The sequence below is a fragment of the Orycteropus afer genome, unplaced genomic scaffold (assembly GCF_000298275.1).
Source record: "Orycteropus afer afer isolate SDZICR_OR568_19922 unplaced genomic scaffold, OryAfe1.0 scaffold00068, whole genome shotgun sequence".
Classification (NCBI taxonomy): domain Eukaryota; kingdom Metazoa; phylum Chordata; class Mammalia; order Tubulidentata; family Orycteropodidae; genus Orycteropus; species Orycteropus afer.
In genome coordinates this window covers 11,295,414-11,321,107 of record NW_006921655.1, presented here as the reverse complement: position 1 = coordinate 11,321,107, position 25,694 = coordinate 11,295,414, and the positions used below count along the sequence as shown (strand labels likewise).

General features: G+C 39.3%; 1 protein-coding gene across 1 annotated transcript in view; it reads right to left on the bottom strand.

Annotated features, from left to right (window-relative positions):
- RYR3 (ryanodine receptor 3) overlaps positions 1-25,694 on the bottom strand; it is a 585,899-nt gene that overhangs the window by 449,224 nt on the left and 110,981 nt on the right. Inside the window, exons 4-10 of the mRNA XM_007940521.1 lie at positions 24,948-25,022; positions 21,478-21,556; positions 13,391-13,503; positions 11,876-11,975; positions 7,991-8,084; positions 3,394-3,468; positions 1,768-1,924 (exon numbers count right to left, since the gene is read on the bottom strand). Coding sequence (XP_007938712.1) covers positions 1,768-1,924; positions 3,394-3,468; positions 7,991-8,084; positions 11,876-11,975; positions 13,391-13,503; positions 21,478-21,556; positions 24,948-25,022 — 693 coding nt within the window. The remainder of the gene's footprint in view (positions 1-1,767; positions 1,925-3,393; positions 3,469-7,990; positions 8,085-11,875; positions 11,976-13,390; positions 13,504-21,477; positions 21,557-24,947; positions 25,023-25,694) is intronic.

Sequence of the window (25,694 nt, the reverse complement as noted above, 5' to 3'; positions counted from 1 at the left end):
AAGAAAAAGGATAAGCAAGTTACTACAGGCATACCTCAGAGATACTGCAGGTTTGCTTCCAGACCACCGCAATAAAGCAAATCACACAAATCTCGTTTCCCAGTGCACATAAAAGTTATATTTACACTACACTATAGTTTATTAAGGAGCTTCGGTAGCATAGTGCCTAAGGCACTTGACTGCTAACCATAAGGCTGGCGGTTCAAGCCCACCAGCCACTCCTGGACGGCACACAACAACAACAACATAGTTTATTAAAGGAGCTCTGGTAGTGTAGTGCCTAAGGCACTTGACTGCTAACCAGAAGGCTGGTGGTTCAAACCTACCAGCCACTCCTTGGAAGGAAGGTTGGGCAATCTACTTCTGTAGTGATGCTGCCTTGGAAACCAAAGGAGGGGTCACTATGAGTCGGGTCTGACTCCACGGCACATAACAACAACAAAAACAACGAAAGTTTATTAAAGGATCTCTGGTAGCATAGTGCCTATGGCACTTGACTGCTAACCAGGGTTCAAACCCACCAGCCACTCCTCGGAAGGAAGATGGGGCAATCTACTTCCGTAGTGATACTGCCTTGGAAACCCAAGGAGGGGTCGCTATGAGTCGAGTCCAACTCGATGGCACATAACAACAACATAGTTTATTAAGGAGCTCTGGTGGCACAGTAGTTAAGGCACTCAGCTGCTAACCAAAAGTTTGGCAGCATGAACCCACCAGCTACTCCATGGGAGAAAGATGAGATAATAAAAGATTTAGAGCCTTGGAAACTAGATTCAATAGGGCAGTTGTACTCTGTCTTATAGGGTCACTATGAGATGAGATGGAACTGACTCAATGGCAGTGAATTTGGTTTGTTAGTCTACGAAGTGTCCAATAGCATTATGAAAGAGTTTGAAATACTGGGAGAATTACTAAATTGTGACTCACAAACACAAAGTAAGCATGTGCTATTGGAAAAATGGCATTGACAGACTGGCTCCATGCATGTGTACCATGAACCTTCAGTTGGTTAAAAAAAAAAAAAAAAATGTAGTATCTGCAACCTACAATAAAAGAAGATATGCTTATAGTTACTTTATATAATACAAATAATTGCAAGATAGTGCCATGTCTACAGGCAGAATTGTTTCTCTTCTCTGCAATTTTCTTAAAGAAATTAGTTCCTTGATTTAAACACATGTAAGGAGCCCTGGTTGCACAAATGGTTAGGCATTCATCCGCTAACAAGTAACTTGGTGGTTTGAACCCAATAAGGGTTCCGTGGGAGAAAAGACCTGGCAATCTGCTTTTGTACAGATTACATACAGCCCAGAAACCCTCTGAGGCAGTTCTACTCTGTCACACGTAGTGGCTGAGACAAAAACCACTTGATGGCACCCAACAACTGCAGCACCGAAGCTCATGTCTCCACGGTTCCATTGCTTTACAGGGGTGAAGCAGATAGTTCACCTTTGGCTGGGTTTTGTTTCTCAGAACTCTGAAGTCATTAAAATAAAACAACATTTTCCATTAGCCACCAAGCAACAGTGTCCATTAGGGGATCCCTCTGTCTTCTAAGGCTTTTCTCCTCTTACTCAAGCCTCCAACTTTGATTCAAAGTATGCATTTCTTTATTAACTTAATTCAGAAGATAAAATATGGCAATTTTTAAAGCAATTTCCAATTGCATTTTGCTCCAGCCTCATTTCTTTGCAGTTATAGTTCGTTGCGGGGTTTTAGTGCATTCACTCTTCGGGAAGGATCAAAGTCTACTTTATATCACCTTACCTTTGAGGCCCTGAAAGAGAAGGCTGTGGACTTCGTGTCTGACTTTCCTCGATCTTGCAGTATGAGGCCTTGGTCCTCTGTTAAGGCTAGGTAGTGGCCAGTGGTGAGATGCCGGAGTCGGAAAGCCTGGCCCCATCTGATGTTACTGCCACTCCAGCTGGGCAAGTGAAACAGAAAAATTGTGTTTATACACTAGTAGCTGGTTTTTAATATTTATTCTGTATATATTTTACACATGCTAGCAGACTCAGACCACTGCTGGGGTTAATCCCCTAAGGGACAATGTTCCAGTCTTCTGGCTTGCTCTAAGATTTCATGTCCTCATACCTTAGAGTGCCTTAGAGTACTTTTCTGTCCTTCCTGAAGGACAGCAACCAAGAACACGATCCTGGGAGAAGGTCAATTCTGGTTTAAATATCAGGCAGTCCCACATTTCCAAAATTCCCTTTATTACACTGAAGTGTGTTGATGAAAATAATCCCAAAAAGAATGAGAAGTTTGCCTTCAAGAGTAAACTTATTTCTTATAGCAAAGTTCTTCCTACTGTGCTATCTTAATATAAACGTTTTATGACTACAAAGAATTCTACCTTCAAGAGAAATAACAAAAATACTTGCACAGCTTACACTTACCAGCGAGAGGCAGATGATAAACAAACAGAATAAGTAAGTAAATATTATAGTATATTAACCAGAAAAAAAAAAAAAAAAAAAACTCACAGCCGTCGAGTTGGATCTGACTCATAGCGACCCCTCCTTGGGTTTCTGAGATGGTATCACTATGGAAGTAGATTGCCCAACCTCCCTTCCGAGGAATGGCTGGTTGGTTTGAACCGCCAGCCTTCTGGTTAGCAGTCAAATGCCTTAGGCACTACACCACTGGAGCTCATTATAGTATATTAGAAGGTGGAAAATGGTATGGGGAAAAAACCAAAGCAGTATAAAGGATGAGATAAGGGAGATCCCCTGTTGAATGCCAACCTTTTTCAAGGTGCTTTATCAAATACTGACATTCAGCAAAAGTCCTGGCAAGTTATAGAACAGAAATTATCAACTAAATAACCTAGAACAAAAATTTTATCTTTTAAGTTAGAATAAAATGTTTAAGAGATGCATATATTAATTTTTAAAATGATTTTCTGCTTTATCTAACTATTTAGATCACCACTGAACCCAAATCACATTAGTAAAATATTTAAAAATCTTTGCTTAGACCTCCGTGGAAATGAACAACCAATCATAGGTAGAACTATGCATACATACCTATTTTGACTTTTAAAAAACCCATTAAGCAAAGGCTTAGGCCTAATATCCTGTGAGCATGAGTATTTTACTTTCAGAATTCTAAGAGTTGGGAAGAGAATGTAAATGCCTAAGCCATCAAAATATCTGATGTGTCCGTGTGTGTGTGCACGCCTATGTGCGCACGCATGTGTGTGTGTGTGTGTTTTAAAAAGTCAAGTCACAGAACTTTCATACAATAGTTCAGAAGATTTGCTGGTTCTGGGCCAAGGAACTTTTGAGAGTTTGCCAGGTGATGTGGAACAAATATAATATATAAGAGAATAGATTGTACTGGAAAGAAAGGAAAAATATTGAAAAGACCACCACACAGATCCCTCATTACCTTATCCGAAGGGGTTCCACTCTCCAAAGAGACCTGGCTCGTGTTCCAGCTCCTCCAGCTTCATAGAATATCCTCCTGTGAGCAGAGTTGGAGATTAGCTGCTACATTCGTAACTTTGATCAACACTCGGCAGAGAACAGTTCTCTGCAGTGGCTGCTCAGACCCACAGTTCTTCCAAGTTCTGAGAGTCAGCAAAACCTGAGATTCAATGGGAGGGCCCCTCTCCCAGTCTCATTTTCTTATGAAAAATAGCAGCTTCTAGACGAAGGGAACACATACGTCATGGGAACTTGCAGACCATCAGGTGGCTCAATGAAAAAAGGGAGTAAGAATTCTTCCTCCCCACATTAGGAGCTGAAATAGCCCACTCTGACACCAAGAGACCAGATACAGAAGGTTCTAATTCCTTCAGATTAAGCTCCTTGATGTAGTTCTATACCTTAACAATATATGTGAATTTTCAAAAATGATATGCAGTAGAGTGCAAATTCATCTCCATTGTTCTAGGAAGCTTGGAACAAAGTTTTCTGTTGAGTTGCTATCATGTTTACAATTTATTATGGTACTATTATCTTCTCTGTTGCATTACAGATCATTTTTAAGTGTGTCTTTAAATTTTTATTTTGGAGCAAATTTAGATTTATAGTAGAGTTGAAAAGATGGTACAGAGAGCTCAGTTTTTTTCACTCAGTTTTCACAATGCTATTATCTTACATTACCATGGTACATTTGCCAAAACTAAGAAACCAACAATGGTACATTATTACTAACTGAACTCTAGCATTAACTTTTAATTTCACTATTTTTTTTCCCATTAATTCCTTTTTTTTTTTTCTGTTCCAGGATCCAATCCAGATTACTCCATTGTATTTGGTCATTAACTCTTTTTTGTCTTCTCTGGTCTACTGTAATTTTTTAGCCTTTCCTTGCTTTTCATGACTTTGATAATGTTTAAAAGTACTTGTTAGGTGTTTTATAAAATGTCCTTCAATATGGGTTTGCCTGATGATTTTCTAATGATTCATAAAACCTGAGTTTTATAATTTGTAAAATGGGGACCAAGTTACCTATAATGTAGGGGATACAGAATTAAATGAGTGTAGTTTAAAAGTACAGCTCACCAATACTGATCCCTAGATTACCTGCTATACTGAATCTAGCCACTTCTTGAGAGTTTTATGAGCCTTGATCAAAACTGATGATTTGACTGCATTTAAATTCAGTAATTTAAAATCCTGCTTCTTCCACAGAGGGTTTGTGTCTATCACAATTGAATCACTCAAGCCCTAGAAGAATCTTCATCTAGATTTTAATATAATAGGTAATTAACAAAAGTGAAGAAGAAATGTGTATTTCCCCCCTCCCACCCTGGAGTAGCAGCATAATTTTGAATAGGCTGAAAATATGTGCGTAGGAGTCAAAGAGATCTGAGCGTCAAGCTGTTAGCTGTGTGACTTGGGGCAAGTCCCTTCAACTCTCTGTACTTTAGTTTCCACATCTGTAAAATGGGTCTCATAAGGATACTTACATCACAAAACAGTTGTAAAAATTTCATCTTTCATTTTAAGTAATCAAGGTGCAGGAAGATGTTCATGGCTATACAAAATACATGTTTTAGATTTCTCCAAATTTTATTTAAATACAGATGAATATTTATAAACATGCATAGAAATAAAATAAATGGCACAGAAATATAATGAAACATTAATAGTGGTTAACTCCTGGTGGTGGGATTATAAAAGACATTCTTAAACTGTCTTCAGGAGATATGTGATAAACATCAGAGAATAAAATTCTATGCTGCTTTAGAGTTATGACACCCCAGGTGTCTCTGGGCCAGGCCTAGGATGATGATGATGATATTGTACTGAAACTTTTGGCCACCAAGGAAAATTCCCTGAGATTTCATTGCTTCTCCTCTTTAGAGTTAGGCGGAAGGATCTCTAAGGTGGGAAAGGAAGGTGAAGCATCTCACCTTAGGCCACAGAAGAGGCAGCTTCTAAGAGAAAATGAGTGGGCTATTTCTAACATCTGAAAGATTCTTGAAAGTTAGTCCTTCCCACCTGGGACATTTGGGTGGTTTGCTCTGTTTAATCTCACAAGGTTATAGAGCTTGAAACAATCTGTTCCTGTTCTCTAAAGCAATTGCCAAAGGAGAGGAGAAGAGTGGGTGGTGAGCTGAGATACTTATGAAAGCTTCGCTGACAGCTTAGCCTTGGCTTCAATAGGTTAAGTGGCTTATCCCAGGGTGTTTGACAAGTCAGAGAAAGAACCAAGGATCAGAGCTCAAATGCTAGATTGTTGATCTTGGGTTTCCACTCTGGGAGAGGAGGCTTTTCTGCCCAGCCTGGCTGCTCTCAGGATTTAGAAGGAATAAAATGATTTTCCCTGGAAAATCAGCACCAAGACAAATGAATCACTTGCATGTTTTGGTGGCTATTGGGATCTTTCAGTGCATTCTCCTTTTCCTATTCCCTCATGCTTCCCCAGACTTTCAGCATTCCTGGCCGTGTTGACCAGTTCTGAGGACAGAAAATATTGATGAGGCTTACTGCCTACCTAAGCGAGACATGAAATAGCACCAAGGCATTGTGCTTTTATTTAGAGACCAGAAGATACAAAAATTCAGGTGTCAGTATAGTGAGTAATTTCACCCCAATCTCTTCTCCTTTATGCTTTTGTATAAAGGAGAGGAGGAAAGCCTCTTTATTTTGTCTGTGGATTTTTCTTTTCAAAACACCAATTAGACCCCATGGAATTCTCAGCCCACAGGTCACTTGTCTTCCATCAGTGATGGCACATGTGTCTGCTTCACTGTGACTGTTTTGATAACTCCTCTATTTCTTCTTCACTTTCCCCAGCACCTCCTTTCAAACACTTGCCTAGCCTTTCCTCAAGGAGGGTACCGATGAACCATTCAGCACAATGTCTACCAAATGCCAAGCTTCTCAAAGCAGTTTCCTGGGCAGGTCTTGTAAATTTGGCTTTATATTAATGCCATGCAGCAGGGGCAAGGATCATTGACATGGTCAGCATTTTACTTTTTCCAAATTCCTACTCTAAAAGGTAGAACAGGAATGAGAAGAACTAGAGAAGTTCTGAAGTGTCCCATCTTAGATGCTAGCAATTCTGCAAACTCAGTCCCAGAACTTCAGTTCTTTACTCTCCCAACTATGGATGGCTGGAAACATTCCCCATTATGCACCAGAATAAAATATTAATGAGATAGTACATGTGCTATTAGTTTCAGTATTTAATAGTGCTAATAGTTTCATCACTTATTTGTTCAGTATTTATTCAAAAAAAAAAAAAAAAGGAAAAGTAATACTGTAACAGAATAGGGTCACATGATATTATTTAGAGTAGGGACTCCTTAGTTTTAAAGGAAATCAGATTGGCCTAAATTCCCTATATGTAGAGATAACTGTCACCCACTGTACCAGTGTCAGGGAAGTACGGAGTGAATGAACCACTGCATTCGACAAAGGTGTGTGTCATACAAGTCCCACACAGAGCTCTGAGTCACACCCTGTTCCAATGAAGGGTTTTTCTAAGGACAAAGTTGGTAGGAAGAAACTCAGAACTCTAAGGTATACATGCTGCCAACATAAGGTTCCTAAATGTACCCTAATATATTCAAGCACATTGCTTGTGGAGGACCTTTTCTAAATTAAGTAAGGAATTAGCCTGGATGGAGAGCACGCAATCCCCTATTTAGATTACTGTTAGGAATAGTTCAGTGTGTGACCTGTGACAGGAGTCTGACGTGAATGATCTCTAAGCTGTGAAGACTGTTTCTAACCAAGTAAAAAAAAAAAAAAAAGGTATTTGATAAGGTTACCATAAACATAACTCGAAAGAAAGCACCTTCATCAGATGACACTTACTACCACCCCCCAAATTCAGCCTAATTTAGATATGAGCTTTATGTAATTTGCTCCCTTGATGATAAACAGATTGTAAGACTCTCAATATTAACTTAAGACTTGGGTTAAAATCCTTATCTTATGTCTTTGACTGAAAAGGATCTGTCAAGGAGTCAATGAGTAATACCAAGTGTCACCCTCAGCAATGCCCTTTAAATGTTGCTCTTGGTATCACCCCTTGCTAAGTCAACATTTGGTTTCTCCATTTCTTTTTGGTGATTAACAAAACCAAATTGCTAAGCTCCACCTTAATTTTTTAGCATATGAAATGGGAAGAGCAGAGATGATTTGCCTCTGAAGAGCCTGGTAAATAATTTGTGTAAATGTACAGACACGTATAATTAACCTGATTTTCATCACTGAAATAGGTATTTAAGTCTATAATTAATGCTACTAGAAACTTCTTAGACCCAGGATCCACCAAAGCAAATAAAGGAATTAAAGAGCATTATAGAACTGTTTGCCTAAGAAGAAACACTAGTACATAGCTTTTCTGTATGCAAATTCTACTGTAGAGCATTTCTGTTTTACAGACTGGAACTCATGGCTGGATGAAGTTTCACCAAATGACCACTCTACTGAATTCATCTGTGGCCAAATCTAAATGCAAACTCTTCAGTCTGAGTCATAGTCTGAGTCCATCTTGGAGATGGATAGAGCTATTGGCTTACCTGTGCTGGGAGTCATTCTGGTCTGTAGATAGTATTGTCAAACACTCATCATGACCATGGAAAAGACGTACTACATGCCCACCAAGTAGGTATCCTATAAGACAGTAATATTTGACAATGAATCAAGTGGAAGTTTAATTACAGAGAACACTGTGTTGAGAAGGGTAAATTCACGAAGTTCTGAGTCAGTTAAGAAACACATCAGCAGAGAGGCATTTGGGAAATTACTATGAATTCAAGCTTCTGTGGGGGGCGGGAGGGGAAGACAAAACCAAAACAATTTTAACAATGAAAGTCAAATAGTATTTTCCTGATGAACTAGTCCTACATCAAAGATAAGGTAAAAATAGTATCTCTCACTATCATTAAAGGCCAAAAAGGTAAATGAAGCTACTACTATTAGGATGAAAAGGATTTTTTAATTGCTTAGGATGTAAATACATCCAACACCAAATTCCTGGGTAAACTCCTACAATTTCAACCTGCCTATTTTGTGGTGAAACGCAAACCAAATTGCAGCCATGGGAAAGGAAGAAGGTGCTGGGAGGGTACTTTATTCTATGGGTCCTGTTTTAGAAGTTAGCTTCTGGATGTGTTTAGCAAACACACAGATCAAACCTGGATCTTATTCCTATGGTATTAATGGCTCTCCAGCAATCCTGAATGGATTATAGATGCTTTGGGAGCTCTGGTAACATAGTGCCTAAGGCATTTGATTGCTAACCAGAAGGCTGGTGGTTCAAACCCACCAGCCACTCCTTGGAAGGAAGGTTGGGCAATCTACTTCTGTGGAAACCCAAGGAGGGGTCGCTTTGAGTGGGATCCAACTCAAGGCCAGTGTGTGTGTGTCTGTGTTATCAACAAGCACTTAGCTTTCAGAATAAGAAAAAGAATCTCAATAACCATGGAATTCAGAAACGGAGAAGAAATAATGAACTTCAAGGACATGATGATCCACAGTCTTCAAAAAAAAAAAAAAAAAATTCTAAGCCTTAATTCAAAGAACACAGTAGCAGGAGAGGGAGGGGCCCTGTCTAAACTTCACCTTGCAGAAAGAAAAGGGATTTGTAATTCCTCTGAATTAACAATCCTCTGGACTATTCCCAGTGATATGTGGGCTTAATATAATGACTATATGTATTAGGCTTCTTTTTTTTTTTTTAAATCACAAAATGAGATCACTTTAGGGGCTCTCATAAACTATTTTGTGTACTGATTAAAGTAGTGAGAATGAGAAGTCATGACAGAGGAGAAAAGTGTTCTCAGTGTGTCTTAGTACAGTGATAGTCTGAGACTCCTTTGCTCATTTTTCATCAAAAAAAGGAAAGTTTTTCTTAAATTTCCCTCAAATATTCACAAGTCTTTGTCCAGTTTTCCTACCTTATTATACTAGCATCTCCAGTTGTGTCCTCCCCTCCCCACTCTGATTTTTACACTAAAAAGCAATTCACAGATACTTTCATACCAATGTTCCTTGCAGTACTATTCATAGTATCCAAAGAGTAGAAACAACCCAAGGGTCCAATATGTAAATGGATAAAATGTGGTACATATATACAATGGAGTATTATTCAGTCATAAAGAAAAATGAAGTCAGAAACAGGTAGTGGTAAGGGCTGCAGAGTATGATGAATGTGATTAATGAATGGTACGTGTAGGAAATGTTGGAATGGTTTAAAAAAAGAGAAAGAGAGAAGAAATGAACATATGCTATGAATTTTAAAAACAATATGCTGAGTGAGATAAGCCAGACACAAAAGGACAAATATTATATGATTCCATTTATATGAAATATCCACAACAGGTAAATGCAGAGAAACCAAAGGTTTTTTTAGTGATCACCAGGAGAAAGATAGAGAACATGTGCACATAGCAAGAGAGTGTGTGTGTGTGTGAATGACACTGACTAAGCAGTGATTGCTGAAGGGGTCTTCAGCTTCTGTTAAGAGCGATAAAAAAATATTTGAAAAAGGATTGTGAAGGTTGCACAACATGGTGACATAATTAATGTCACTGAATAATACTTGTAAAAAGATTGAGATGTCAAATTTTTGTTACATATACTTCACATTAAAATTTTTTTAATTGAAGGGGAAAAAAAAAGTAATTCATGATACACTGGAAGGGAATCCTTCATATCAATTAATTTAAAATTAAAACCCTCCATGACCACACTCTTGATTAAACTTTCAATCATCTCATGATGAGGCAGCCATGACCCATTTGGAGTTCATAATTTACAGATCTCAGGCTCCTTCAATCAATATTCTACTCACACAGAGAAAACGACTGAGTGCTGATGTATCACAACTTTTCTTAATGAAATATATTGGGGCAATAGTCAGGGGAGAAGTGCCATGATAAGAATCACTTACACTTTCAAGGGCTGAAGTGGGTTTCTCCCCAGTGGGTGCTGAGGAGACTTTTCTACAGAGGCAGATGACTCACGTGGTGAGCTATCCAATCTATATTACGACAAGGGCTCTCAAAGCTTGTATAAGGACCTTTTTGACACAATTTGCAAGCACTCTTTAATTAATCCCCACAAGCCATCTGTTGGCATTGGGAAATAATTTTATTTTCCAATGAAAATGAAAAATTTAGCAAAGAATATTAAGTCAAAACTTTCTTGTAAAGGACTGAAACACACATCTTCTTGATTCCTGATAGAAAAGGAATGGTTGCCAACAGACTTAGGGTGATGAGTTAATCTGGGCTTAAAGGAAGAGGGCTGAACAAATTTTGCCTTTGTAAAGTCCTCCACATGTTGCTGATAACGTTAAGAATTTGCCATTTCCTAATTATTCAGCTTGGGTATTGTCTTCTGTACCTGGTGTATCACCTTGGCAACTCTCAGTTTCCTCTCTTTTTTCAAACATCATATCTTGGCGGGCAATCCAAGTTCAAAACTAGTAGATTCAAGATAAAAAAGAGGTCTAAAGTCTGTGATATAAGTATTTTGTCTCAAAAAAACTCTGACTACACTATCAAGCACTAGAATATAATGTAATAACAAATGTCATTGACATTTGGTTATTCTGCTCTGTGGTCATAATTCCTGTAAGTGAGATAAGGCCCCCAAACCCACTGTTGTAGAGTTAATTCTGACTACTAGTGACCATATAGGACAGTTTCCAAGGCTATAAACTTTATGGAAGCAGACTATTTCATCTTTCTCCTATGTAGCAGATGGTGGGTTCAAACTGAAAATAACTGAGTGCTTACTACTGTAACACCAGGTCTCCTTGAGGTAAGGCTAGTATGTTTATTATCTAACTTGAAAGGGTACATTGACTTGGCCTGGCTCCAAGAAATGGGATATGCTCAACAAAATCTGATGGTCCTATTTCCAAGGGAAAAATAAAATACTGAGAAAATTTCATTATTTTTAAATGGCCTTCCATAAATAGAAGTGAAAAACAAACAGCTAAACATGATTTTATTACAGAGAAAGTCCTTCTCCCACCTGTGTGGAGAAAATGCATTGGGGAGAAATATAAACAATGTCACCTTCTTGACATGCAACCTCTTGTAAATCAGAAGGTGCTGAGGTCTGTACACTTATAACTAGTAACCATAAATAAAAATGAAAGCTCAGCTCATCAGAGGGAAGCTGCAACTCCAAGTTCTCAATGCATATAGTGCCAAGACAACAGTGGGCTGTAAAGAATTAAAAAAAAATAAAGTCATGGATGTGCATGTTTTGGAAGTCAGGACAGAAACTAATCCATACAAACATCAGAGAAAGAAACTCAAGTACACTAAAATCATGCTATCTATGTACCAAGACATTCAGGTAAGAACTGGATAGTAGTAGAAAATGTCAACATATACAGAGCAAGACAGACTGGCAGGCTGAAGCTGAATGCATATAAAAAAGCACACCTTCTTCGATGCTACTTCCTGAGCACGTAGGATGTACATTCCAGAGTGTTTGCATAAAGGAGGCATCCACTTGTATGTTACCATTTGATATTGAGAGATGCTGCAGCACAAACAGAAATGAGACATCCTTTAAACCATAAGTCCAGACCTGACAGAAGCAGCTCGCCTAGAATTGCAAGGATTAAATTGAATAGCCTTCCTGTTGTCTGGCTCTTTCTACTTACCCTGTAGGGGATTTCTCTACCCCATGTAGAGGTAGCTTCAGAGTGGACATTTTTTTTTTTCTTTTTTTTTTTTTATTAGGATTTGGGTGAAGATTTACAGAGTAAATTCACTTTTCATACAGCAGTTCACATATACTTTGTCTCATGTCATTGACCAAAATTTACAATGCAGCAGCTCCCCTCCCACTTCCTCCCCATAGTTACCTCCTCCCAGTGTCCATCCCTTCATACTCTTCGAGAGGCCCATTTTCTGCCAACCCTGTATATGATCTTGGATACACTCTCCATTTAGACATACATAATTGTTTAGCTTGTTCACCCATCTATCCGTCCCTATACCCATATTTGCTTTCATTAACAACTCAGTATTGTATTTACAAAGGGGTTCATATTTGTTGTTTGTACTGCCCATGTAACTCTCTCTGTCTTTCTCATCCTCAATGCTGCCATATTGGTCACTCACATTTGGTACATTGCCCTTCTCTTCACCCAAATCAATATTTATCTCTATCTATCTAACAGCATTCCCTCCCCTTCCCTCCCACATTTTATTCAAAGAAGAAGAAATATTCAGCCACAAAAGTGGCAGACAAGTGCCAGCTTCCTCCCTTCAGCTGGATCCCTGATTCAACATGGAGCCATAAAATGCCTCATCTTTGTAGGATAAGGGGAAGAACGAATAGGGAAATTACCTCCAGCATTGGACTAGGTAAGGTATAATCATCTGATGGGGTTGACTCTATAAGCTCTTGAGAAACTTTAAACTTATCTTTGGTATTTCTCTGATCTTAAGGCATCCCCTTTTGCCTGCTCCTCCAAAGATTTGAAAATGATGTTGCTTTCTTAGTGCCTTCCAGCAAAATCTTACCTGTGTCTTCCAGATTCTTGCAATATAGTGAAACATTTTAAATTTCATTTCTTTCCCCAACATAGACCTATTTTCCCTGTATGCCATTTTTTCAGGCTTCTTCACTGGACAATAAAGCTAAGCTATGTGATAAATTCAAAGTAATAGTAGCTAAGGTACAAATAGTTGGCCTTCTCAGGTGGGGCCTGGTACATTTTAGCAGAGTTTTCTGGACACAGTGTTATAATTCCAGCAATAACTAACAGTTAAATTCCAGGCACCATGATAATCTCGCAGAGAAAGGAATTTAATCACTTGTCAAATATCCTATATAAGGGGGTATTCTATCCTACCCAAGCTTTTGTGGCCCAGTTCTTCTTGGCCATCTATTCCTCTAGGAAAAAAATCTGAGAATGAGAGATGACTATGTTAGAAGTTACTTACAAGGTATCTTTCAGAGGACACACTGACGAGGATGAGGTCATCGCCAATTCGAACTTTTTCTCCCTCAGACCTCTGTTTGGAAGCAGGATGTATGGTCCACCAACAAGCTTCTCCTACACAAAAGCTCTGTGAATTAGTCACTGCTTAATAGAAGCCAGTGTCCCTAATTTTGACTCTTCTTCTTCTTCTCATCTCTCTCTCTCTCTCTCTCTCTCTCTCTCACACACACACACACACACACACACTTATTTCAGCCCTCCAATTTCTATTTACCTAAAACCATTTCTGTTGACCCATATCTGCTCTTAATTTTCTGTTATTTTCATTATTTCCAGAGGTAGAAAGATAGTGTTTTGTAAGTATTATTAGAAATGACACTGTAGAAGTGTTTGAGAATTTTTTAATACGTATAGAAAAATGCTTTCGTCATAAATCCAGTGCTGTTGAGTCAATTTCAATACACAGTGACCCTACAGTACAGAGTAGGATCCACAGGATTTCCAAGGCCATAAATCTTTATGGAAGCAGATTGCCGTATCTTTCTCCCATGGCTTTGCTAGCGGGTTTGAACCACCTACCTTTTGATTAGCAGCTGAGCATTTAACCATTACGCTACCAGGGCTCTTATATTCTTCATAGTTCCTTTCAAATCTTTGTTTTAATAATTTACTTTATCAGTCTCCCAAACACATCCACTTTTACCTGTAGTCCCTTGCCTACCAGCAAATTCCATTGAAATGCTAGTAAGAGGGATTTTTCTAAGGCCTAAACCCACAAAGACTAAGACAACAGAAAAGAAATTAACAGAAGAGCAATCACCATTTTGGAAAAAGGAAAACAGATGTATGCCTTCAGTTCAAAGAAATACAAAACCCAAGTCTTTGGGTAAGGAAATGGAGAAGTAATCGTCACTAAGAAGTAAGCCCCTTCTTGCTGGAGATTCCCCATAAAGTCTCTGGAATTGGAGGTTACAATTACTTCTGAAAGCAGCAACAGAAGACAGGGTTGAGAATAGGAGTATCAGTTGAAACCTTTAAAGGAACATTTAAACCCTCTTCCTACCCCTCGATCATTTTCCCTATCCTTCACCACCAGATGATTCTTGGATTAGAAGTTTAATCCACAAAATGGCAAATCACTAAGGATCTCATTTTGGAAATAGTAAGCACCATTAAACAAGGAAGTAAAAAATCTTGCTAACACTGAAACTTTTGTTATTGCTATCACTGTTAGTTGCCATCTAGTGGATTCCAACTCAACAGGACCCCATGTGTGCAGAGTAGAAATGTGCACCACAGGATTTTATAGGCTGTGACCTTTTGGAAGAATACTGCCAGGCCTGTCTTCTGAGGTGCCTCTGGGTGGGTATGAACCACCAACCTTTCAGCTAGTAGTTGAATATTTAACTCTGTTTTGGTACTCTAATGCTGCTATAAAGACAAACTACAAGTAGGTGGCTTTAACAAACAGGACTTTATTCTCTTAGTTTTGTTGTTGTTGTTATTTGCCGTCGAGTCGGCCCCAACTCATAGCGACCCCTCCTTGGGTTGCCGAGGCAGTATCACTGTGTAAGTAGGATTGCCCAACCTTCCTTCCGAGGAGTGGCTGGTGGATTTGAAATGCCAGCTTTCTGGTTAGCAGTCAAGTGCCTTAGGCACTATGCTACCAGAGCTCCTATCTTACAGTTTAGGAGACTACAAATCTGAGTTCAAAGTGCCAGCTCTAGGGGCTGAGTGAAGGCCGCTCCACCTTGGGCTTCAGCTCTGCCTCCTGCTCCCAGCCCACTGAAGTTGGAGGCTTCTCTTAACTCAGGCAGCTGCTGGCTGCTGTGGCTGACAGACCCAAGGTGAACAAGCAAAATGGCACAGTCCCAAGATTATCAAGCAACATGGCAGGCCACTAGTTCAAGTCCAGAAACAGTCCCAAGAAAGGTACAGCCAGTATGGCTGCTGAATGAAGGCTCGGCTAAATGTAGGTTCCAAGAGTGCCAAAAAGCTAGAGACCTTCTCAAAGGTATCTACTTATATACTGGAAGCAGACCACATTCTTAAGGCAGCTACTCAGCTGATCACAGTAGATTTCACCATGGAGTTGATTACCAGTCCATCATGGGAAATAACTACATCCAGCTGTCCAGCCATTCAAAACCTGGGCCAGTCAAGTTGACACAAAACGTTAATTACCACAAACTTGTGCCACCCAGGAAGTTCAATGGAAAATTTACACCCTAATTAGTAAAATTTTAGCTCATTTCCCTCTGTCTTTACTCCTCAATTTCCACAATCCCAGCTATGAGGCTGAACCACCCCTTCTCCCCAAATTTGAAAATTATTCTTTACAGAAGCCCAGCCACAGAAGATAAGAGATAATGCTGTTGAGGGTTCCCAGTGAAATGCCCATGTTCCTGCCACATTACCCTAAAGTGAAGCTTCACAGGGGATAAGCCCCAGCTACACACTCAGGGCTTCCAGTCAACTTGTCCTCCCTTGCTCCTAAACATGAGTGGAGACCAAAGATCACCTGATATCTGAGGAAAAGTCTCTTACATTAATGACAGAAACAAAACAAAATGAGAGAAAGGACTTGGAGAAAGCAAAGATTAACGAGAACATAAGAAAAAAAAATTTTTAATTTATAATTAATCACTTCAGCTAGTTAAGTGTTACAATTATAAGACAGTCATGAAAGTACCCATGAAGGATCCTTCCAGACAAAAAGAATAATATTTAATCCTGAAAAAAAGAGAAAAATAACATGGTTGTATGATAAATTTGAAAAACTCTCCCACAAGAAAAACATTAAAAATAGATGAGAAAAGAAAATTAGCAAACCAATCTACAGGAATCCCAAATGTAAAACCAGAGGAAAAATGAGGAAATGGACAGAGAAATAACATTAAAATCTTCCCAAAGTTGAAAGGAATGCATTTCCTCTTCAAAAGGGCCCACAGAACACCCAGCAGAGTGGAGAATAGAGACTCACACCAAGGAGTATTCCTCTGAGACTCAGAAGCAAAAGGACCAGTGCCAAGACACCTTAAAACACCAGCACAAAAGAGATCTCAGTAGCTTTCAGAAAATAAAACAAGTCTCACAAAGGACCAGAAAACAAAAGGTAGACTTCCCAATATCCAAGTCATAAGCTAGAGAAAAACAGAAGCAAGCCTTCAGAATGCTCAAAAACAACCTCCCTGCTGCCAAAAAATTTCAATGTAGAATTCAACTACACTATGAATTACTTGTGAAGCTGGAATTAAGAAACTTTCAGGCAACAATTTACCTCCCATGCATGTTTTCTATAAAAGCTATTGGATAATGTGCCCCACTGAAGTGAGGTGGTAAACCAAGAAGGGAGAAACAAGAGATCCAGGTAACATGAAATCTAGGGAAGAGGCAAAGGGAGTTGGCTGGATGATAGTGACGGAAGTTCCAGGATGAAGTCTTTGTGGCCGACTGAGGTATTAAGCAGTACTGATTGAAGAAAAGAATGGAGGGTTTCTAAAAAGAAAATGAAACAGCTAATGCAATTGCATCTAATCATGGAGATTTTCAACTCAGTGAGACAGTTTGAAAGTGAATACGTGATTGGGTCACAGAAAACTTAAATAAACAAGGCAATTATTAATTATTGGAACACTCAAAAGTAATACAAGAACTTGAACCTGATCACATTACATTATATTGTTCACTTGCAAATAAAAGTTAATTAAACTCACATAAGTAATTAACATTGATTCAGTAATTACATAAAAATCTAACACTGTTAGATAGATAGAGATAAGTATTGATTTGGGTGAAGAGAAGGGCAATGTACCAAATGTGAGTGATCAATATAGTGGTATTGAGGAAGAGAAAGACATAGAGAAGTACGTAGGAGGTACAGACAACCAAGATGAACCCTTTTGCACATATACTACTGCATTGTCAGTGAAAGCAAACATGGGTATACGGGTGGATAGATGGGTAGACAGGTTGAACTATTAGGTATGTCTATGAAGTGGGGAGTGTACCCAAGAACATGTATAGGGTTGGCAGACAATGGTCCTATAAGTTTATGTGTATGATCTGAATTCCCAGGTGTATAGTAGAGCTGACAAGGGGCAAGGCTGTAGTCACTGCTTGGTCACAGCCAGCTACCCAGAGAGACTGAGTAGTTGAACCTGTGGGCTTGGGACCATAGTCGCAGAGGACATCAAGCTCAATTGGCTTAACATACTACAGAAAATATCATTCCACCTTCTACTTTGGCGAGTAGCAACTGGGATCTTAAAAGCTTGCAAGCTGCCATCTAGATGCAACGATGGGTCTCTCCTCGTCCAGAGCAAAGAAGAATGAAGAAAACTGAGGATTCATGGAAACAATTAGTCCTAGTGACTGGAACACCATCCAATCTGCAGCCTATACGACTATGAGACCAGAAGAACTAGATGGTGCCTGGCTACTACTGTCAACCCCTTGGAAGGGGATCTATGTATGAGATCCTGGATAGAGAGGGAGAACAATGTGGAACAAAACGCAAAATCATGTGGAAAAAAATAAAAAGGAGGGGGGACCAGGTTTGCTGGTCTGATAGAGCCTGGTGGAACCACTGAGACTATGGCCCCTAGCTGCCCTTCAGGTCTGGAATTGAAGCCATGCCTGTGGCTTTCAGCCAAACAATAGACAGGCATATGAGTTGAACATTTACCTGAGGTAGATACACTCTTTGGATAGAACAATCATGGGAGAAAGAAGGGCTGCTTATGCACAGGGAGACAGCTCAGGGGGCAGGAGTGCATGGAGGGATAGACACAGGAAAGAAGTAACTATCGGGAGGAAGTAGGAGGGGAGATGTTGCATTGTGGTACATTGTGGTCAATGTCATGAGACAAAGTGTATGTGAACTGCTGTATGGAAAGTGAATTTGCTCTGTAAATTTTCACCCAAATCACAATTAAAAAAAAAAAAAAGATGTAAATATATCAGAACAGAGTATGAGCGCTAAATTTTCTTTTATTTAGAACATCAAAAGATAGTACCTAATATGCAAAGAATAGCGAAATATTGTTTATTAGCCAGTGTATAAACCCCAAACCCATTGCCATCAAGCTAATTGCTACTCATAGTGACCCTTTAGGACAGGGCAGAACTGCCAAAGAGAGAGTCCAAGGTTGTAAATCTTTATGGAAGCAGACTGCCTCATCTTTCTCCCATGGAGTCATTGGTGGGTTCAAACCATTGACTTATTGGTTAACAGCTGAATGCTTTAACTACTATGCTAGCAGAGCTCCTCTAGCCAATATATGTTGTTGTTGTTGTTGTTGTTACATGTCGTTGAGTCAGATCTGACCCATAGCGACCCTCCTTAGGTCTCCGAGGCAGTATCACTGTGGAAGTAGACTGCCCAACCTTCCTTTCGAGGAGTGGCTGGCCAATATACAGGGGGAAAATATTCCACATTTGTTCAAGAAATTTCCCCTAAAACTTTCTTCTCACATTTTCCTACTAGTTCAACTCAACCATTCGGCATTGTACTTGTTCTCAACTCTAAAGAGGTCTCTGAACCAAAGAATTACCTGGGCAGGAAACAGGATGCTAGTCTGCTAGATTATGTGTGACTCTCCTCCCAAAGTTGAGAGACTCTGGGCAGACTCACCCCAGGGTAATACTGAGCTTTACTTGAGCTGTATGTTGCATTATCCTTCCCCTCACCAATATAAAACTTGACTTCTTAGAGAATATGAAATGGTTTAGGGGTGAAGAGGATGGATATAAGTTATATTAGACTCTAGGTTTTCATGCAGAGGTGGTCAATGCTATTCCACCTGCCTCCTGCCAACATGATTAGCCAACCTGAACTTGTGCTGGTTCATGTGTTTCTTTGGTCAGTCATCAAAATTCACTCCAAGGCCAAGTTTAGAAATTGTGAAAGAAGTGCTGGAATGAGGAAATATGCCCTGCTATATTTTCTGTTACTTTTATTAGAGCCTCTACTAATTAAATGGATTTCTTGAACAGTAGACTAGAAAATGATATTTTCTGTTTCTTCCCAAAACTCAAAAAGTCTAACGTCACTTTATCATATAAATAGAATGACCATATATGACTTTTCAGATTACATGATCAAAGAATGACAGTTTATATTTAGAGACCAACTTAACATTCACAGACAGTGTGGCATTTCACTCATTTTATAATTTTCAGCAAAGGTTGACAACACTTTAGAAGAAAATATATTTTAAGAATAGCACTTTAGCTAAAAACAAAGAAAGCTCAAATGAAATACAATCTTATTCTGGGGGGAAAAAATGTTATGGGCATATGCAGGCTCACTGTTCTGTGATATACCAGAAAGAGGAGGAGAAGAAAAAGGGGTTCTCTCTCAGGAACTCTTAGAAAGCCACTGTGCAAGATGCAGAACAGCAGGTATAAAGGGTTTAGACTCAAGTTTTTACAGATAATCTGCAAATCAGACAATCGAGGCCCTTCCTTTATGAAATGACATGAGTTGGAGAATAACAACATGGACTTTTAGCCTTCTTTAGGTACTCAACATTAGAATCTTCTTTATACTGGGGGAAATGTCATTATATTAAATGTGCACCATGCTAATCTGATCTAGGCTAATTTCTCTTCCTTGGCCTTTCTTTGTTCCTGACCATTTCCTAAGCTTGAGGCTCTAACTTTAGAGTAGGTTCCACCCTATGGTCTTCCAGTAAACTCTCATTCTGTTTGACTTAACCCAGGCCAGTTTCTGACTTGGACACTGAACAAATGCTAAAATGGAACAGAAATTCTATACACGATGCTCTTGACAGACTATCTACAAATATTTGCCACCACAGGGGGTGCCCTATATCTCAAGGTCAGCACTCCACTGCTGGATAATTTCAGCTACTATAAAGGGCTTTCTTTTACTGAGGCAAAATGTGCCTCTTTCAATTCTCACCCACTGCTCCATTGGTCTTTGGAATAATCCACAGGAAGTGTGTGCTCTTTTTGCTACTATAACTTATTAAATATTTGCAGACAGTTATCTTAGTCTTCTATCCTTCATTTCTGACTTCTAGCAAGAAGCTGTATCATCCCAGTCATCACTATCCTTAGGACCCACCTCTTATTGTCATTCGTAGTGCCTAAGGCACTTGACTACTAACCAGAAAGCTGTCACTTCAAACCCACCAGCCACTCCCTGGAAGGAAAGCTGAGCAATCTACTTCCGGTAGTGATGCTGCCTTGGAAACCCAAGGAGGGGACCCTATAAGTCGGTCCGACTTGATGGCAATTAACAACAACAACAAAAAGTCAGTGTTTCCCAAAGTGTATGACTACTACTGATGGCAGAAGACAAATGAATGACACTGAATCATACAATGAGAAATGTTTTCTTTTTATTACTCTTTTAAGCGTTCTCATCCTACCAGATTAAGTTTCAGTTAGTTAGTGTATCTCTCCCACTTTTAAATAATTTGTTAGTATTACCTCAATTATTTAATGACATATGTCTCTTTTAATCATATTTACTTTCATGGCAAGTAATACCAGTTTTATACTTACAGAAGTAATGTCATTATAACTTTATGAAATTTTAAGAACAAAAGTAAGTAAACTTAAAGAAAAATATAAAAGTAAATGGTAGTAAATGGGATATACTGGAATGGCAAAAAACATAAAATGAATGTCATTGCCTAAAGTTTGGCAAACACTGACTTAGAAAAAGCCAGTCTATTATAGAATGAAATGGGGCAACTCCTTTGATCCAGACACTATACTTATTGCATAAGTCTTCACAATGCTACCTTTAGTTTTTGGTAGTCATTTAGTATCATTGGTACTTAAGAGGAACAATGCCTTGTCTGTGTACTTTAAGTACTAACCCTAATAAGACTAGAGAAGATTGCAATTAAAGAATTATGTTCTCCTTCACTCTTAGTTCCCAAGTTTCCATCACACTTTTTTTATTTCCTTCATTATTCTTCAAAATTTTTATCAGGCTCATTTTTGACCAGGTTAGGTTTGAAATCTCAAATGTATAACATATTCAATGTTCTTTGCAAAAGCCCTCAGCCAAGACCCCACTGAGCAGGTGATCTGGGAATGTTGACTTACCTGTGGCATGTTCCTGTAGACCTACATCAAAGGCCAGCTTATCTGTCTGGGATCTTGATGTAGTCAAACATGTTAGATACTGTGAAACAAGAGCAGATGCTAATAAAGTCACAATCTTACATTGGCTCTCAGAACCTCACCACTAGTTGGCTTCCAGCAGTTCAATTCCAACACAGAGCTACTGAGAAAAGTGCCTATTTACCTTGCTACTGGAAAGCTTATGGGTCCATTGCTTTCAGAAAAGATTCTAATATATTTTAAAAATCTAAAACATTCTTACATAAAGACCCAATAACTTAACTTACCAGACTATATGTTAAAGAAATACGTTTGAAATATTAAAGATGCTTTAGTTCAAAGATACTTTTAGAAAAACTAAGTGGGAAGTAACATAAATGATCGACAATAATGGAAAGACAAGATGAGCACTGGTGCTTCTTTTTGATGAAATACTGTGTGACCCTAGAGGGTGTTCATCAATAGTGTGTAACCGCATGGGACACAGTTTATAATACATTGAATTAAAATATATAAAATAGCCTATTTGGAGTTAGTAGTTACAGAAAAATTTAAATGCCCAGCAACCAGATTGGGAGGAATAATGCCAAAATAGATAGTGGGCTCTAGTTCCCATACTTCAATTTATTTTCTATTTTTCAAATTTTCTGTGAGCTTTAAAAGTTCTCCAATAATTTTTTTTCTTCTTCAAACTATAAAAATACCTGTACATGTAAAACTTAAAATATAGACAGTCCCAGATTAAAAGCATTGGACTTACAGACAACTCTTGTGAGGTGCCATCAAATTGATTCTGACTCACAGCAACCCTATGGACAACAGAACAAAACACTCCCCACACCTGTGCCATCCTCACAATTCCTGCTCTGCTTGAGCCCATCATTGCAACCACTGTGTCAATCCATCCTGTTGAGGGTCTTCTCCTTTTTCACTGACCCTCCACTTTACCAAGGATAACATCCTTGTCTAGGGACAGACAATTCCCACTTGCCATTTAATGTTATGTAAATTTGCCCTCACTTTGAAAGGATGGAACCAACCCCTACTGGCAACAAATTCATTACAATCACCTTCACCTGCTGCACATATGGCTTTTAAATCATGGAAAAGACTTCCAGCCTTTTCTGCACTGAAGTAAGGCTAAATAAGAACCATATGTATCTGTTGAAATTTATTTACAAATTTTTAAAGATACTGTTAGAACAGACCTCGTTTGTAACCGAAACCAAAAAAGCAAAGTCACTGTCATTGAGTGGATTCCAACTCATAGTGACCCCCATTAGGTTTCTGAGATGATAAATCTTTACGGGAATAGATCACCCAGTCTTCCTTCCACAGAGTGGCTGGTGGGTTCGAACCACCAACCTTTGAGTTAGCAGTCAAATGCCTTGGGCCCTGTGCCACCAGAGCTCCTTAGTTTGTAACCCAGGGACTGCAAAAAGGAGAAACCCCTGACTCCATGAGTTCTTCCCTGAGTGCCTTGACACCCTTACTGGCAGGTGCAATTATCAGTCTTAGCATGAGACTGGGGCGGGATCAAGTATGCACATGGGCCACGGCTCCTGAGCTGTACTTCCAGTTCTCTGTACCAGGAAGGTGGCAGATTATTACATTGCACAAAGTCACATCTCACAGGTTTTATCCCAGAGTTGATCTTCAAAGGATCTACCTAGTACAGAATTTATGTCAACTGTGAGCACTTTTTCTGTTTTGTTTTCATTTGTTTATTTTATTTTTTTTGGGGGGGGGGCGGTAATCTATTGATAAATAATGTAAGCCTTCCTGTGTCTACCATGATGTCAGCCCCAGTTTTCACAGCCATGAGAAGTATGTTTTTTAAGGATTTGTTTATTCTATTGAGGCAGAAAGAGAGAGAATAAGATATTTACCCTATGGGTAAGCAGATTCCAAAAGATAAATTATTACCTTTCAATGCTAGTGATCAGGGTTGAAGTTCCCCTATTCCCTAAATGCCCCCATCTCCTACTCTGATAACCTTCTATATGGTCATTTTGTTCTGTCTTTTGCCGTGAAAGACTGTAACAGATTAATGTTCAGGCTGAAAAGGTCAACTTCTTACCATAGCTTTGGGGAGGAGAACAAGAAAAAAAAAAAGCTGCAATAAATAATTTAAAAGGCAGCTGCTGCTCCTCTGCCAATTTGACAGTGCAAGCTTGGAGGTGAACTTTGCAGCATGCTGCAAGTGTAAATGTGTTAAACAAAGTCTTGAATTAATCTTTTTTTTTTCAAATCAGGATAAGAAAAAGACGACAAACCTTTCTCGCACCAATAACAAGTAATGATACAGTAAGGAATTGGGAGTGACTGTTATGGAGTTTGGGAGCTCTGGTAGCGTAGTGCCTAAGGTACTTGACTGCTAACCAGAAGTCTGGTGGTTCAAACCCACCAGCCACTCCTCAGAAGGAAGATGGGGCAATGTACTTCCGTAGTGATACTGCCTCAGAAACCCAAGGAGGGGTCGCTATGAGTCGGGTCTGACTAGAGGGCAGTGAGTTTGGTTTTTTTTTTTTTGGTTTGGTTATGAAGCTGACTCTCATTATACTTCAATGAGATCATAATACAGCACTTTACACTCCCTACAAAAGATTTGTTATATCTCTATTTTACAATTTATTTATTTAAAAATGAAATATTGTTTTCAAGTTACATTAAGGTAGCCTCATTCTGGTTAACTCTGGTTCTAGATTCCTGACTAGTTATAGCTGATCAGCTTTCTGTAGCTGCCTGGCACCTTGTGTTCCTCCTGCCTCTGTACTAATATAAAACCAACCAAACTCATTGCCTTTGAGTTGATTCTGACTTATAATGACATTAAAGGACAGAATAGAACTGCTCCACAGGGTTTCCAAGGCTGTAATCTTTACAGAAGCAGACTGCCACTTGCTTCTCTTGCGGAATGGGTGATGGGTTTGACTGCTGGCCTTTAGGTTAGCAGCCAAGCATTTAATCAGTGCCTCGATTTCTACCAGGACTGACAGTAATGAATATTGTCTTTTTTCTTTCAGCTAGGTAAAAGAGAAGGCATTTCACTAAGATCTCATTTGAATGACTTTTCTTCTATGCTGATTATACCAGTACACTAAAGAAATTGGTTACTCTTAATTTCATTTGACCATTAATTCAGCATCTAGTGTATCCAGGCATTGAGCTTGGTGGGGTTAGGCTTAGTGAGAAAAATAAAAGATAAGGTTCTTTTCCTCATGGAGTGGAAAGACATTAAGGAAATAAAAAAATATATATACCTGCAAACTGAAGTAAGAGATAGGAAGGAAATGCTAAGACAATAAAATTCTATTATTATTTTTGTTCCAAATGTTAACTTGGAACAAAACTATTAACTTGGAATTGCTGGTTTCCTGTACTCCTCTCCAGCTTCCCCCACCCTTCCCACCTCCTCAAAAGTTGTGTGGAACTATCCAGGAAGTGCTTACCATTCCACTGAAAGAGTGCCGCAGGAGAATGGCATGTCCGTACAGCAGGGTCCTGTGACCACCCCCTTGTGCTGCCTGTAGGGAATAAGGAGGAAAATGTCAGCACCCTCCAGTGGTGGCCTGAGAACAAAGCACCACAAGAATCTGGGAGACACACGAGAAGACTCATTGTAAAGCTCCCAAGGAATTCATTCTATAAGCATGTGCCTGGCCTGTGGATGGGAGGAGACTTGTGACCACAGCCATGCAACACTTTTGGGAGAAGGGAGTGTGGGGGCCAAATCTCTTCTTAGACATAGCCCTGCCCAGGGCCAGTAGAAACCCATAGCTGCTTTACCAGAGTAGTGTGTAAATGAGATAGGTAATGCTTACCTTCCTTTGAAACTTCTCAGAAGCGTTCAGAGTGAGAGAGAAAAACAAATGTGATGTAACTATAGCCTAGAAACAGAAAGGCAGTGCAGTAGGCAAGCATATGGCTACATTCTGTGCCTTTAGGTCTTTTCCCTCCAAGGGACTGTGCCTTCTGTTCACTTGAAGGGTCTTGTTTATATGACTCTCAGCAGTAAGAGATGGTTCTGAAATCCAGAACTTTAAGAGAGTACCCAGTTAAGCAGAAATTGATCCTTCAGTCGAGAGACCACATAGGTATCTTCTCTGCCTCACCAAGCAGCCCCACCAATCCTGGATCTATGGTAGCCCAAATAGGGAGAGGCATGAGATAAAGAGCCCAAAATAAAGCCACCCCTT